The 16,708-nt window shown below is 43.5% G+C and overlaps 1 protein-coding gene across 7 annotated transcripts in view; it reads right to left on the reverse strand.

The window, feature by feature from the left end:
- Positions 1-16,708, reverse strand: part of arhgap23a (Rho GTPase activating protein 23a) — an 87,364-nt gene that overhangs the window by 40,864 nt on the left and 29,792 nt on the right. For 4 of the 7 annotated variants that reach the window (XM_061712258.1, XM_061712255.1, XM_061712254.1 and 1 more), the window contains exon 1: positions 2,999-3,651. The exons of the other annotated variants lie outside the window; for them this stretch is intronic. In XM_061712258.1, the coding sequence (XP_061568242.1) occupies positions 2,999-3,241 (243 nt within the window). In that variant the 5' untranslated portion in view covers positions 3,242-3,651. Of the gene's footprint in view, positions 1-2,998; positions 3,652-16,708 lie in introns of those variants that run through there. 7 annotated transcript variants of the gene reach the window in all.

The raw sequence follows: 16,708 nt of genomic DNA on the forward strand, positions 1-16,708 counted from the left end.
GCGACCTTCACACACGAGCGAGCTCTTAACGATATAATAACAAACATAAATTCCAGACTTGTGATCTGACACGGTGATACAGAAACTGCAGGATACAACATCAGCAGCAGCAGCAGATGGCGACAGCTAGGTGGAACTGCTTTTCTTCCAGCGAGATCTCAACAGACACTGAAGAGCAAACCGTGTACAGTGTGTGTTTGTTGCAGCTGTGTCCGCACAACCACGTCTCCTCCTCCCCCAAACCCACATTCCTGATTGTGGTATGTCTTAACAGTGTCAATGACTCAGGGAGGGAAGGGAGGCGGGGGGTAAATAAGTCATATTAAAAAAATGCACATGTGAAAATGAGATATAGTGACAAAGCTCTGCCCTTGATGCCCTCGACTCTGGAGAATTTATGGGGGTGGGGATGCACAGTCGCACTTTTCCGACAGTTAGCTGCCTCAGCAACACTTCTCTAGGAGTTGCTTTTGTCTTCAGCCGCCAATGAGAAATCTATCAGTTGAAAGAAAGAGCCAACACAGTTGACTGGAAGTGGGGACGCAAATTTTACGCGGCAAAAATTGTGAGGGCCTTAAGCGTGGCCCGAAAAGCCTAAAGAAAATTAAGAAGTCTCCCACGTAGGGCTGTTCGATTTTGCCCAAAAATAAAATCTCGATTTTTTTCTCTCAAAATCTCGATTTTTTTCTCTCAAAATCCGATTTTCGATTACGATTACGATTATTTTGTGAATTGACAAAAGGCAAAGAAATGATTTCAAATATGCTGTTTTTTTATTGAACATTTGCCCCATTGGGCTTTAAGTGCAAACTTTGCTCTTATTAAACGAAAAATGAATGAATAAAGTGTAAAACTCTGTAAAATAAGTTGAAAAAAAAGTTTTAAAAAATATAATAAAATATAAAGTTTTATCTCTGAAAAAAAAAATCAGCAAATCAGCACTTGCAAACATACAGTAAGTTATATTTCCAATTAAATAAAACAAGACATTTTCTAATTAAACTAAACTGGGTCTTTGCATGCTAAATAATAATGCAACCCATGAAGGAGGTAGAGGTGTGTAATGTCACTCATTACATTTGCTATTCACATTTGCAAGTTTTTTGCAAGGAACACGAGCCGGTCTACGGCATCTGGTTTGAGGGATGCCCGGTGGCATGTTACAACGCCCCCTCCTACACTAAAGAGCCTCTCCGATGGGGCACTTGTCGCAGGTATTGAGAGGTATTTCCATCAATCATTAATATGTGTGCGGACAAGGTAAAAAAAAAAAAGTGAAAAATCGATTTTACGAGTTTCACGTTTTAACATCGTTCTAATTACATAATCGCGATTACGATTTAAAATCGATTAATCGAACAGCCCTACTTCCACGCTTGGTGGAGTTTAGTCAGCCTCACTTACCGATGCCGGTCAAAGCGGTCAAAGCCAAACGTGGGCTAAAGAAGCCTGAAGATATGGGCCATGTTTGTCTGAAACAGTCTTTGCTGTAGTGGATAATAGTTACAAAACATGATCTTCAGTGGTCGCTTCATCGCATATCAGCGGTTGTCCGACTCTATTTCTGGGATTAACCTCCTGAGAAATAAAGTCCAGGCCAAAAAAACAAAAAAAACAGTTGGATCGAAGTAGGATAGAGTCAGCCAACCACTGTTAATTTGCAAACAAGCCATATTTATTCATCTCCCACGACAAATATTTGTCCTGGTCATCCCCACGCTCTCTGCAGTGGCTGCACCCCCCCCCCTCTCACTGGGGCTGGTGACATAACTGCAATATCTGAACCATATTCTTAAGACATAAAATAAAAGCTTTTTTCTGTAACTTGTGAGGATCCTGAATCATTTGATCGCCTCTTACTGACTGAGCAGACTGAGAAACGTCACCACATCTCTCCCAGCAGAAACCCAGCAGAGCAACAGCTCAAATAAAAATCTAACAACCAAATACCTGCAAACACTCATTCCAGTCCAACCTGAAGCGTCACATAAACAGTGCAGCAACTCTCTGCAGACCACACGCCACTTCAAGAAGAGGTTTTAATAATTCAGTACAAACTGTCTCAAATGTCCACAGAACTCGTTTCAGAGCCTTAGGAAACAGCCCAAGGGCACAACTATCTACTATCTTCTGGGAAATACTGACAGTTTAAAAGCCTCCCTGGGACTTGCTGGGACCTTAATAGACACCAAGCGATGCGTACGCTCCCAGAAACACCCATGACATGCATACCAGACAAATTACACACAAGGGTTTCCAGAGAAATGTCTGTTGCTGTCATTTAGTGTAACTGGAACAAAACAAGTTGGCACATTTGCCACGTGTTCGTGCATAAAATGCAAAATAACTTAACTGCCAGTGTGAGACAAACTTTGTCAGCAGGCATAAAACAGTTACAGTAACAGTTCAAATTAGGGCTGTGCGATTAATCGATTTTAAATGTAAATCAGATTTATTAATCACAATCGATGTTAAAAAAAGGAAAATCGGAAAATCGATTTTCCTTTTTTGCAGCTTTGCATTACAGACAGAGCTCGTCTAGTCATCTTTGTTTGGTCAAGAAAATTGTGAATGTTGTCACTTTACTAAACTCAAGGAGGATTTACAGTATCTTTCAATTGCACTTCATTCCCAATAGGGAAATTTGTTTGCTATTTTTCTTTAAAAATAAAGATAAAATATTTGAAACAATTTATTCCATTGTCTTTTGTAGTTTTACCAAAAAAATCGAAATCGAAAATCGGATTTTCAGAGAAAAAAAATCGGGATTTTATTATTGTCCAAAATCGCCCAGCCCTAGTTCAAATAATAGCAAACTGATTGCAATTCAAATGTGACATTTGTGTCAGTTTCTCAGAAAAATAAGTGGGAAAAACTATCTTTACTATCCTTATCAGATCACTAGTGAACCCTGAAAGTGAGTCAGAAGGAATGAATGAACCTATCGTTAGATTGAAGCCACAGACTGATGCTTCAAGGCTCGAGGACCTGCACTTACCCCGAGCTGGTGAGCGCTCTGGCGCTGCCCGGCCGCCGCCGTGGCTGGCGGCGTGGAAGGCATGGGGCCCGTGGTTCCACGGAGAACCGCCAGCCAAATGCAGCGCGGCTCGGGGGAGCTGCAGTCCACCCCCACCGGATCCTGGAAACTCCAGTCAGACCCGGCTGGCGCAGGGCACGGGAGCATAGCAGCAGGCATCGGGGCACGAAGTTCAGTCACATCGGCATTGCTCACCACCACCATGAGCCGCACACACACACACACACACACACACGCAATGAATCAACACAGACTCATGGACAGCATCCAGACGCAGAAATACTAATCAGCCCAAATTTTCCTTTCGGGATCCCTCAGTCATTAGTTCACGAGCCTCAGCTTCTCGTCTCCTGGCTCCAATCCATCGCTGTCACACCGCCGTGCCTTTCGGAAAGCTTAATCCCACATTTTCCACATCGCAGCTTGTCATTTGTGCCCCCCATGGATGGGCTCGGCGAGAGCCTCGCACGCGCCGTCAGAGGGCGTTGGGTCCAGCAGGAAGCAGAAGGCAGGCTCCTGGGAGGCAGATGGAGGAGTGTGTGTGGTGCAGGGATCAGAGGTAGGTCTGGTTTCACTACAGACACACACACAGAACAACTGACAGCGTCCCTCTGGTTGCAGCCCAGCGATGTTCTGCATACAAAAGCCACTCTGTCCACCCCCAAAAAACACACTACTGTCCCAGAGGGCTGGATCTTGTGTCTCTCCTCCCTCCCACTGTCCTCTCTTCTTTCTCTTTTCCTTCACCCTCCCTCTATACCTCTAAAGCCAAACAAATCTCTTCATCTCACTCTGATGTCAATCCCAAATTCTTGCCATTATCACAGCGAGCATCAGCTATTTTCACCCTCCACTCTGACTTTTCCAATCTCTTTCTCCTGCTTTTGTATTTTTGTCTTGTCGCCTTTATCCGAGCGATCACTCAAACATTCCATGCCGGCAGGTCCAACTGTCATCTGCAGACAAACAACAAGCGGGGTGCGCTCAGGTGAAACTCTGCCGACTAATCCAGATGGGGCGTCAAAGAGGCCCGCCGTCCGTAGATGAAGACGTCTCCTGCTGATGGGCTAAGTCCTCCGACGACCCCTCTCCCGCTGCATGAAGGGAAAACCCAGTTGCCCGCACATGTTCTGCATGTGTGTGAGGTTGCACAAACACAGCGACAAAGCCGTGATGCCGGCAATAGACTTCACAAAAGCCGGCCCTGCCTTCCCTGCCTGCCCTCCGCTAAGAGGGGAGACAAACGAAAAAAAAAAAAAAAAAAAACGGAGAGAAAGGAGAAAGAGGCCAATCTCCAGGACAAAGAGAAAGGAAAACATTTGCTCCCACATTCAGAGTTCCACTCCCTTCTTCTTTTGGTTAAGAGGGGAAAATACGGAGGAGGGAGGATGATTGTGTAGGAAAAAGCAGGATCAGACAGCGGAGAGCAACACTTGTTGCTCTCCTCGTAAAAGCAGTGCAGGCGGCTCTCCCCTCCGACACTCATCACTGTTTACGTGCCGCGCATCCGTTACCGCTGAGGTCAGACAGGTTTCACCTGCCGCACAGCAGGGCGAGTATCGACTCGACCGGAGACGGCAGTCAACTGTAAAAAAAAAAACATAAAAAAAACCTAAACTGTACCCTCTGGATACGCTGCATCCCTCTGGCAGATCTGAGCAGTTTGGGCACATTGATAAGGTGACAGATTAAAGAGCAGAGATATGAACGCTGAGAAATGTCAGGAATTAAGATGCAAACCTCAACCACGATCAACTGTTTTCTGTCATTTTCCAGTAACTACTCTTTTAAACTGGCATCTTTCTCTCGGGGTACTGTGTCCTAAGAATAAAACTGAATGCAAAACCAAAATTAGAAAATGTATATTGTAGCTTGAACCGCAATGAACTCTCCACTTTCCAGAACCGCAGCCAATGAAAAACACAATGCAGCAACACAATATTCTGTTAGGGGAATGAAGATAGATGAGATCCAGACTAAAGGAGGACATAAGTGGCCATATTATCCGCCGGTCATGTTTGGATGCTGGCTGAGTTCCACCTGGTGGACACTTACACTCCTCAGCAAACACAACTGCAACACTGCAAAAACTACTTTCTTAGAAAGTTAGAAAGCCTGGTTTCAAGAAAAAAAGAAGAACTGTTTTCAGACTATTTTGGGACATTTAAAGTTCTAGTCAAGAAACTAGAAATTTGACTAGATTTAGGAATATTAGGCTTAGTTCTAGCAGGGCTGTTTTTGCAGTGAAATGTCTTTGGGGGGGGTTGTTTTTTTTCTTCATAAATATGTCTCTCGGAAAATATCAATGCCATCACTATGCATTGCTATGCTAATCTTAAAACAAACTATTTATTCATGGTACACTTTTTGCAAAGTGACAAGTTTTGGTCCATATTTTGAACACAATAAAGAGTCATTTTTAAAAAGTGGCCCTTTGCAGCGGATTGCCTTGCAACACCGGTCTCTGCTGCAGCCGTAACTGCAGCTCTAGGGTTAACAACTGCCGACTGTTAGGGTTTATAAATCTGTGTGATTTAACCACCGTCCAGACTAATGAAACTGTAACTCAACACAACCACATTGTGACATTTAATCCAATTAATTCACGCTGGGTGTGATTGAACAGTAAGTTCTGACTGTGGCCCAGTCTGGTGCCGTGCGTACTATTAACTGAGAAAGCATCACTTTGCAAAGGTAACTCAGGAGTCTTCTAAAGGTGATAAGCGCTCCTGTTTGGTAGTTTTGTGGAGTCTTATCTTAGCTTATCTCTTCCCAGGAAGAAAAGTCAATAATGCTAAATTGAGTCTTTCATCTGTTACTGGTTATAATAGACCAGGCTTATCTGCACAGACAAAATCCTATTTTTATTGATTAAAAAAACTAATTAGTGAGACTGGGCTTGTGTCAATTTGTTTTTCACAATAAAGCAACTTTTCCTTGAAAATAACAGACTCGGTTTGAGGTGGGTCCACACCTCACCTCATCTGTAACTGAAATAGTTATATAGTCAGCTTTTATTAATCCGTGCACTGAAACATGCGTGCATCATTGAGACGTGAACACAAAGGCTGCCGTGCGCGCGCATTCACACGAACACATGCCACATGTCCCACTGAGTCACAGCTGAGTATAAATACACGAGGCTGTGTAATTATGGTTCCTCTTAAAGTCAGAAGCCTGTGGATGTGGGGGGGGCTCCTTTTCTCTCCCGTGGCTCGGAGCAGATCTCTGGGTTTGACCCACCGCCAGGTGGAACCGCCCTACTGGAGACCCGTCCAAGTGGTGCGAGAGAAAGTCCAAATCTTCCCCCGAGGGACCGCGAGGAAATCACAGACAGCCGCTGCTGCGCTGAGCAGTGGGATCAGAGCGGGTCCCTGGAGGGACGCCATACAAGGGTTTAATATTTAAAAAATACAGAAAAAAGCAAACTCACTGAAGGGGAATTTCATACCACATTTTTTGAAATAACAGTTAGTTTCAAAAAAAGGAGGGAGCAGTGCCTAATTTGGAAAAAAAAGGTCCCGGTCTGTTCAGCCTCATGAACCACAGGGGAGATTTACAGAAAGAGAGAATGAGTGCAAAGAAGGGAAAAAAGAGAAAAAAATGGACAAACCAGCATTGAGTTACACTGTACATAACAGATACAGTCACAAGTGGAGTGACGTAACTATAGCTCACCTCTCACCGGTGGCAAACATCCTCTACTCTGTGGCTGAAACATGCCAGAGCAGGCCGGGAGCTGAGCGAGAGGCCCATCTCCATCATCAGAACATACCTGTCTTATCTGACCCGTAACAATCTGACATCCTGGAGACATATTAGCTGCCTTCATCATAACCCGCGACAACAAAAACACTGTTGCAGTCAGGGACTCAAAAGCCGACGTGTGCCTCCGATCTCAGGCGCTATTCCTGCTACATCCTACCCGGCTCCCAGCGCTGCATCAGATAACATCTGTGCACAGTTAGGATGAGCAGGGAGGCGCCATAGCACAGTTACCTGTGTTAATCCCTTTCATAGTCAGAACGTGACCGTTGGCCGGCAGATTAAAACGCAGCGGGCTTTGCTTCTTTTCCCATGCAGCTTCCCCGGCCAGACAAAACAAGGCTTTCCTCCTCATCAACGAAAAGCTGCGAAAGCTGTGAGAAAGAAAAAGCCGAGGCATGACGGGAAAGAGAAGGGTGAAAAGTTTCAGGGGTGGTGAGTGTGCCGTGGGTTGGGGCGTCACAAATAAACCGAGCTGCAGACACAACAATGTGGTGTTTTCTCTGAAAACAGGCTGCGGCAATTCGACCGCGGGGGGACAGTCTGGGTTTGACACTGGTGATGAAAAACTGACTGAGCAAAACCCAGATGGAGATAATAGCTTATACTTGTAATGGAATCTGAAACTCTTCAGGAAAACTACCCTGGGCGCAGCGTGAGTCCTGTCCCCTACCGGCAGGACGCATTCCCCACTCAACATGTGGCCTGGGACACTGACGCAGCAGGCCGGAGTTTTATAAGTCGTCACGCTGCTGCAATAAATCAAAAACAGACTCATGAGGCATAGCTGTGGCTACAGAAACATCAAACGACTGCGAAGGGATATGAGAGAGGCAAAAACTACACACCTATGTTTCTCAACAGAATACACCAATTCTTTTTTCAATGTTTGAACCCAAATTATTAGTTTTGTTTTGTATAAAACCTCCTGAGTCGAGGTTCATAAAAGGGTAGGCATAATAAGCCTTGGCTTCAGCCTATACCTTTTCGGTGCCATTTAATATATTGGACCTTTTTTATGTTGTATTATGTTGTATCCAAATGGAACAAAATAAAAAAACTCAAAATCAAAATCAAAAAACCAAACTTTTCTTTACAACAATGCTTTCAACAAAGAAAATAAAATGTTGGTAGAAAAAGTGTTTCAAAGATTAAATGATGAAAAAAAAAAAAATCAGAGTTCATTACTGACAGCGGCTCAAATCTTCATTTGAGATCTTGTTTGCAGAACTTAAAATCTCTAACGCCAGTCAATAAAATGTCTATTTTTGCCTATTTTAAAAGCCAGAGTGCGGGAAACGATGTGCATCGGATGTCATAAAGGAATCAATAGTAACATGTGGAAGGAATTTGACTGAAAGATGAAGACTAGGTTCTCCTCTGTGATCTCTAAATTTGCAAGTAATCCAGCGGCAAATATACTGCTGGAGACAATGTGGAGGGATTGGCGACCACTCACATATATAGATTGCCCAATGATATTGCGTTTTTGGAAGGGGTTAAAGAGTGAGATAGATAAAGTTATGGGAATTAATAGACTATTCACCCCAAGTCAGTTTCTTTTCGATCTGACTCCTGAAGGCATGAACACAAGAGACCAAGAGCACTTGATACATATAGTCTTGATGACTGCTAGGAAAATGGTGACAATAAAGTGGTTGAATACACAGCCACCTGCAGTGGAAACAGAAGCTAAGGGAGGTGTATGGAATAGAGGCTTTAACTGCTCAATTATGTGTTTGTGAGGAGATGGATACTTACTGCAAGGTACCTCTCCAACTGAGGAGAATTCGGGGTATGCAGAATGTCTTAACTTAATTTATTTGTTTATTATTTTTCATTTATCAGTTTTATTCAACTTTCTAGGCCCCACTGGCCCCATTTTGTTATTGTCTTTAATGCTTTCATATATAATTTGTGAGGTTGTCAAGGAATGTCTGTGTTTTTCTTCAATAAAAATAAAGTAAAAAAAAAAAACCCAGAGTGCAAATACTGCAGAAGTTTTATCACTCAAGTAAATGGATACATTTGGGGCGAATATCAAAAGCTGCAGAGTCTCAGTAACTAATCTTAATTCGGGGGAAAGGGTCCGTTTCTCTGTCCAAACGGGCATTATGAGTAATCTGTCAAAGTGGATCCTACAAAAGCAGGCAGTTGGGTGAAAAAAAAAGGATGTACCTGTTTTAAGCAAGTTAATTTTAACTTTAATCTCCTGCAAATCCCCATGCCACAGAGGCTGAAGGGGTTTGAAAGCATTTAAGGTGCAGTTACCCGCAGCAGACACTAGAGGGCAGCGAAAAGCCAAGGTCCAACAGCACATGGGTGGGGGGGGCGCCGGGGCAAGAGGGACAGACCACAGGGTGAGTTATCTTGTAGTTCTGCTACAATTGGTAGCATAAAGGCTGATTATGTGCAAGATGGCAAACCTGTAAGCATTTACCTATGACCTAAGGCTGCGTGCACGCTATAATGAACATGCTCAAGGTGGGAGACAGCGTCTGCATCTGGAGGTCACAGAGGTCACACCTGTTGTGGACTTAGGGGTGCAAACAGCCGCTGGAGGACCCCAGCAGGTGGAGGCTGAATGTTCAGGGGTCCGATGTCCCCGTCAACACACAGCTGAGGGGATCTGGGTGGTCCACGACCCCTTCCTTCCTCCCAGACCCGCTGACCAGAGGACCGATGCGACAACAATGCACAAGCAGAGCAGCGAAGCCGCCCACCTGACCACGCGCGCCGGGGCAGGAAGCCAACGCATTATACATGCATTCCTCGCATGTGCCTACTAACTTGTGCCTGGAAACATGTTTCTGTGTGTTTGTGTGTGAGAAAAATATTTCTGTAATAACTTTCCTGCGCTTCAGTTCATCCACTTGCTTAAACAAGACTTGCATGCAGCGAAAAATTCAAAACACATTCCTAATCAACGTCAGAGGGCGTTATCACCTGTAAACAAGCTAACGCTCAGGACGGGAATGTGACCGAAAGTGGAGAGCGCTTCATGGCATTTTATAAACTAAATGCAGTGGTGGACAGTAACGGAGTAAATTTACTTGAGTACTGTACTTAAGTACATATCCAGAGGATTTGTACTTTACTTGAGTATTAGATTTCTTTGGTACTTATTACTCTTACTTGAATACATTTCCAAGACAAATATTTTTACTTTTACTCGAGTAAATTTCTAGGAAGGCTGAAAAGTACTCGTTACTTTCAGGTCTGCTCTTTTTTCTTCTTCCCTAAAATCCTATTGGACACAAGCGTTTTTGTCAAAGGAGGAGACCTATCACAGTGCACGCTCTCCACTGGGATGTTCACTTGATTTGTTTTTGGTGTTTCTGCAGGTTTTATATAACATTGTGGTTCTAAAAGCAGCACATCAGTGCAGCTGGTTTCAAAGAGTTAATTCTCAGAAACAAGAGTTAAAAGATCCTTAAATTAATTTAGAAAAAATATAGTAATTTACTGATGTGGAATATAAGAAATTTACTCTTACTTTTACTTAAAGTAAATTTAAAAGCATTTACTTTTGGATACTTAAGTACCTTTAAAAGCAAGAACTTTTCTACTCTTACTCGAGTAATATTTTGACTGAGCTACTTCTACTTGTAACGGAGTAAATTTTGACCAGTAGTATTTGTACTCTTACTCAAGTACTGGGGTCGAGTACTCTGTCCACCTCTGACTAAATGACAGAATACTTTTTAACAGGAAGAGGGGATGGAAATACTTGTTGCAGATCTTTGTGTTCTCCAGATCAATACAGCAAACAGGCTAGTCGTAAAAGTGCAGCACGCTTCACCTTCCACAGGAGAATGTGAAATTTATGAGTCAGCTAGGAAGCTTCAACACAGACGGGGAAAAAAAGGAAAAAGATAAACAGAGAGCTGGAAGGGGAACATGATGGAGGTGGGGTGTCGACAGATGTTGGAGCACATGGGAAGCATATTTACTGAAGTAAAAAAAAAAAATGAAGGCAGAAAAAAGAAGCCGGAGAGAGCAGATGGAGAGGAAACGGAGAGGGGCTCGTACAGAAGTGACACATTTACTAACACAGACACACTAATCACCCCCCACACACACATTCTCTCTATCGCACGATTTCCAGCGGGGACTCGAGTGACTTTACAGCAACACAGACCGATGAAGCTTCAGGCTGCATGACCGACGTCGACGAGGAAAAAAAAAATGACAGTCACACATCTCACAGGAAAGATTTCCGACGGCCCACTTACGCCGTCAAGATAAGCTTTATTTGATTTCACGGACACAAGAGACATTTTGTGTTAAAAAAAAATGGAGAAAGAGTGAGTTTCAATGCATGTGAGAGATATTGCCAGACAGCTGAACACACACACACACACACACACACACACACACGTTCTCCAGCGGGCTAAGTGGAGAGATGGTGCACCACTCTAAACTAATTAGCGGGGAGTGGCTCCTCTTGTCGAGCACATTCTGGTCTTTACTGATCATGTTTTGTTCAACCTTTCACCTGAAAATTGAATTTAAGCAGAATTAAGATAAATACATAGAATTGTACCTCTGACGGGTAAAATATATTTGAAGTATCACATTTAAAAAAAAAAAAGAAGCTGAATAGATATGTAAAATAGCTTTCAGAGGGACCCGGATGTCCACACGGCTGCACAACACGAGTAAGTCAATCAGCATTTTTCAGATGAAGTCATTTTGCGGTCACTTCCCCTTCCTTATGAATGTGTCATGTTTCCAGCTTGTCAGGCTGGACGCCCGTCACCCTGTGCTGACAGTTGTCATGAGAACCAACAAGCGGCCTCTGTTTGAGCATGGGGGGGGGGGATAAAAGCAGAAAAAGATAAGGCATCCTGGACATTTACGCTCATTACAGGTTCAAAACGTTCAGGCTTTCAGAGCTGAGAGTGTGAAAGCTCCGGATTTCACTGCCAGCCAGCGTTTAAGGCTGCGGGCGCTGTTGTCACAGCTTTGATATGGAAGCCTCCGAAGCTGGGGAGATTTCAAAATGTTCCAAGTTTGTGTGAGCTTTTTTTTTTTTGTAAGAGAATTAAAAAACAAAAGAAAACCAAAAAACTAATCTGTTGCGGCTGAGTGTTAGATCACAGTGTGTGAAGTGGGGCTGTGCTCCCTGCACACTCAGACGTAGGGCTGGGGATCGATTCAAATGTAAAGAATCGATTCGATTCCGATTCTTAAGATTCAGAATCGATTATCAAGATCCGATTCGATTCGATTCCGATATTGATTTGGGTTAGCGTTATTAAAACTGTTTTTTGAGCTGTTGCATGAATTATATGACTGTAGTTATGCAAAATATTACTACTAGTATTATATTGAGATTAAACAGCAAGTATTGGCAGCTAATGATGCTGTAAGGACCAATCAGCTCCCAGAATGCTGATAGAACTGCTTTCAGAAACATTATGTGGGTCAGAATTACCAAACAGATCCAGGGAGGAAACAGAGACGGATGAAATCGGTTTTATTTTTTCCCACATTCCGTTTTTATTTGTTCCATTTTCGGTCTATTTTGGTTTTTAATTTTTGAGCATTTGGTTTTTAGCATTTTTTGCAAATGTAACCCCAAGACAGTATATAAAGTAATGAAATATGGACAATTTATGCAATTATAACCTAACACTTTAATGTTTTCATACCTTTAAACATATTTAAAGGCAAAAACATGGCACCAGTTATTCTCGTGTCCAACAAAATATTACTTTTTTGGGGATAAACAAAAAAATAACCAAAAGTTGTAATGTAATGATGAAAAAAAAAAAACCATCTTTAGACATATGAATCGAGTTTTAGGAATTAATATGAGAATCGATTTAGAATTGGGAAATCGATTTTTTCAACACAGGCCTACTCAGACGGACCAGCAAACTCCTTCCAGGTGCAACATCCTGCCTTTTCAGACAGCAACCACGAGCGTTGTCAGCTGCACCACTGAGTAAATGCATCTGTCTCCTGATACGTTTATACCTCCCGAACAACTTCAAGACTGATGACGACATTTGGCAAAGAGCTAACGCTGCTCTCCTGCTGCAGACTCCCCCCCCCCTCCTCCTCCTCCTCCTCCTCCTCCTCCTCCTCCTCCTCCTCCTCCTCCTTGCTGACCACAACCGCTGGGAGCAATCAGAGTCACGTTTGAGCTCCACTGCAATAAGAGCCCCCCACACCTCTTCTTTTCCCCTTTTTCTTCTCTTTCTTTCCTGCCTGTTTTTGTGAAGCAGACCTCAGAAGCAGAAAACCACAGGGCTCCAGCAGCAGGCCGTTTGACTTCCTCCACCCACCCCCTCGCCTGAGTTTTTTGAGAAGAACAGCCAATCCGAGCCCCCTCTTCCCTGCCGTTTCCCTGCCCCCCTCCGCATGCCCTGATGTATATATTTAGCTCATCGCCGCTTCTGTGTAATTAGCATGAAAATTACAACGTTGGGGCTCGGCGGTGACGTAGCCGTTCTCCTCCACTTGAAGCTAGACCCCAGCTTGCATCGTGAGCTCCTCGAAACCAGGCGGCCGTCCAGCTTTCTGGGGCGTGGTGGATTCTGGGCCAGGTCGGGGAAAACTACGGGAGCCAAGCGGTTAAAAGGAGAAGGAGAAAAGAAAGACTGGAGTCTGAGTGTTTATTAGAGCAAACGAGATGGTCTGCTCACCGCCTCCATCAGCCCTGGAGTTTCCATTTGAGGTCATCTGGCTTTCACATTCCTGCCATGCACCACCTCTCACACCACACCGAGGAAGTCCTCCATCTCCCCGCTCGCTCACGACTGCACAGTCCAGCAGTTCTCAAAGTGGAGCGCAACAGCGGCCATTTAGGGAGCTTTAGGGACAGTGAGGAGCGCTTTAATTGAATGAAAAGTACTCCTAAATGTGGGGCTCATGGAAGGGGTCTGATGGATGATGTCTGAGTATTCGGGGATGTGAAAATATGTGATACTCGGGAGACGAATCTCTTAACCTAGTAGATAAAACTCTGAACTTTGCAAAGTTAAAAGCCTCAACGGTTTGGGTACAAATCAGAAACATACCAATGAAACAGCAACAAAACCCGCTTTTTTTCCTTAAATAGTACAATTTTCTTCTGCTTTTCAGTCATCTTTTCCTTAATATACATGTCAATCCTGATAAGTCTGTGTTTTTATCTAAAATAATAATGATATACTGTGCATTGATATGTTGTTTTGAAGCAGAAGGATCTCTCGAAGCACTTCACACATGAAGATATCCACGCGTTATAATCGATTACTTTGAATTTTGGGAGATGAGGAATCAATTAATCGCTCTTGTAAAACCGCGTTTTCTCTGGTCTGGTTCATTTTCAAGTCCAAAGCAGAGCTGATCTCATGTCATGCGAAGGCCGAGCAAGGCACCACACCGTCTGGACCCTGAGATTAAACCCCGAAAAGGCGACTTTTTCCTTCCCGAGTCTCACAAAGATGCTCGTCTGGCAGCGCCGGAGATGTTTTGAATACGGCAGGGACCGTCCTTTTTATCTGTTCCTTCCTGTTGACCACTAGGGATGGGCGGTATGGACTAAAAAATGTATCGCGATCATTTCTGGCATTTATCCCGATAACGATAAAAAATGACGATAGAAAAAAATTACTAATTCAACTCCACCTTTTTTAACTATAAATCTTTCTTTCTTTCTTTCTTTTCTTTCTTTCTTTCTTTCTTTCTTTCTTTCTTTCTTTCTTTCTTTCTTTCTTTCTTTCTTTCCTTTCTTTCTTTCTTTCTTCTTTCTTTCTTTCTTTCTTTCTTTCTTCTTTCTTCCCTTTCTTCTTCCTTTCTTTCTTCTTCAGGTTCATTTCTTTCTTTCTTTCTCTCACCTTCCTTCCTTCCTTCCTTCCTTCCTTCCTTCCTTCCTTCCTTCCTTCCTTCCTTTCTTCTTCCTTCCTTCTTCCTTCCTTCCTTCCTTTCCTTCCTTCCTTCCTTCTTCCTTCCTTCCTTCCTTCTTCTTTCAGGTTCATTTCTTTCTTTCTGGTTCATTTCTTCTTCTCTTTCTTTCTTTCTTCTTTCCTCTCACCTTCTTCCTTCCTTCCTTCCTTCCTTCCTTCCTTCCTTCCTGGTCTCGTCTTCTTTCTTCTTCTTTCCTTTCTTTCTTTCTTTTCCTTTCTTTTCAGGTTCATTTCTTTCCTTTCAGGTTCATTTCTTTCTTTCAGCTTAACTTTCTTCCTTCTCTTCCTTCTCCTTCACCTTCCTTCCTTCCTTCCTTCCTTCTTCCTTCCTTCCTTCCTTCCTTTCCTCCTTCTCCTTTTCCTTCCTTCCTTCCTTCCTTCTTCCTTCCTTCCTTTCCTTCCTTCCTTCCTTCCTTCCTTCCTTCCTTCTTCCTTCCTTCCCTTCCTTCCTTCCTTCCTTCCTTCCTTCCTTCCTTCTCGTTTTTTACCGTGAGATGACAAATTCTTACCGTGGGAATTTTTTTTTACGGTTTATCGTGAATGGTAAAATATCGCCCAATTCCTAGTTGACACGCAGCAGACTGTAAAACCAGCTGAACGGAGGACAGGAACACCAGCGTCCTCACTGTTCCCCCAGCTGATCCCTGGCGGCCCGCTGCCCTGCGGTACGATGGGATCCATATGCCAGGCTGACGACGATGCCGTCTCCGTCTCTGGCCTCTGTCACACTCTGAAGTTAGCAGCTCGTACTCAGACCTGCAGAAATAAACTGACCTCTGTGGCTTCGTCACTGGCTTCCCCCAGAAAAATAAAGGCCTCCTGCGGGAGATTGGGGGGAGATGGGTGCTTATTGTTTTGGAAACGGACGGCTAAGGGCTGCGACACAAGAGTCACACACTTACATATGGTTTTCACTTTGTTATTCGGATGAAAGACACGCCGGCCCCTGCTCAGAGCACGAGCAGCGGCAACAGAAACAGAACCGTACTTCATTTTCATTCTGTAAAACTGAGGACGTGAAGGTGGGGGAGGTGGACGCCAATGAATCAGACAACAAAAACCTTTCATGGCACACATGAATACCTTCTGCTTTTCAGGATGAGCGGTTAGCTCAGGGAGGGAGCGCGCTCAGACAGCGCCGGAGAAACGAAAGCAACAACAGCGGAGCATCCCGAGAGCTGATGACCAAAGAAGCAACGGAGAGGGGATCAAAGCTCAGAGTAATTGCTAAAAGTCACGGGGAAAGAGAAAAGATGGAAAGTGAGACCTCATTAAAAAGAAAAACATTCCCAGTTAAGGAACAATGACCCCCTGATTAAAAAACCACCAAAAACTTGAGAGACAGGGAAGAAGCCCTAAGAGATGTGAGTGAGAACAGTGCTCGGTGTGTTCACTTACTACATCCGCATGTGCATAGTTTTCTGGTTAATATCTGTGTCCACTCGTTTTCACCTCCAAGTAAACCCGAGTGTTGTTTCCTGAACTGTGCCAAGTATTAAAACTAGTACAGTAGTGGAAAGATAAGTGAGATTTAATTATGTCTTGAAACATAATGAGACAACTTTAGCTGCATTCACACAGCCTGGTACACTAGGAATGGGTGATATTTTTACCGTTCACGATAAACCGTCAAAAAAATTCCCCACGGTTAAGAATTTGTCATCTTCGCAGGTAAAAACGATAAAGTCCTGTTGATGATGTTTTGTGTAAAGCTGATTTATGGTTCTGCGTTAAATCGACGCACAACGTACGTGAAGGAAGGAAGGAAGGAAGGAAGGAAGGAAGGAAGGAAGGAAGGAAGGAAGGAAGGAAGGAAGGAAGGAAGGAAATGAGCCAGAAAGAAGAGTAGAAGAAAGAAATGAGCCTGAAAGAAAGAAAGAAAGAAAGAAAGAAAGAAAGAAAGGAAAGAAGAAAGAAAGGGGAAAGAAAGAAAGAAAGAAGAAAAGAAAGAAGGAAAGAAAGAGAAAGAAAGAAGAAATGAGAAGAAAGAAGCAGAAAGAAGAAA

This window comes from Cololabis saira, chromosome 21 (genome assembly GCF_033807715.1).
Source record: "Cololabis saira isolate AMF1-May2022 chromosome 21, fColSai1.1, whole genome shotgun sequence".
Taxonomy (NCBI): Eukaryota; Metazoa; Chordata; class Actinopteri; order Beloniformes; family Belonidae; genus Cololabis; species Cololabis saira.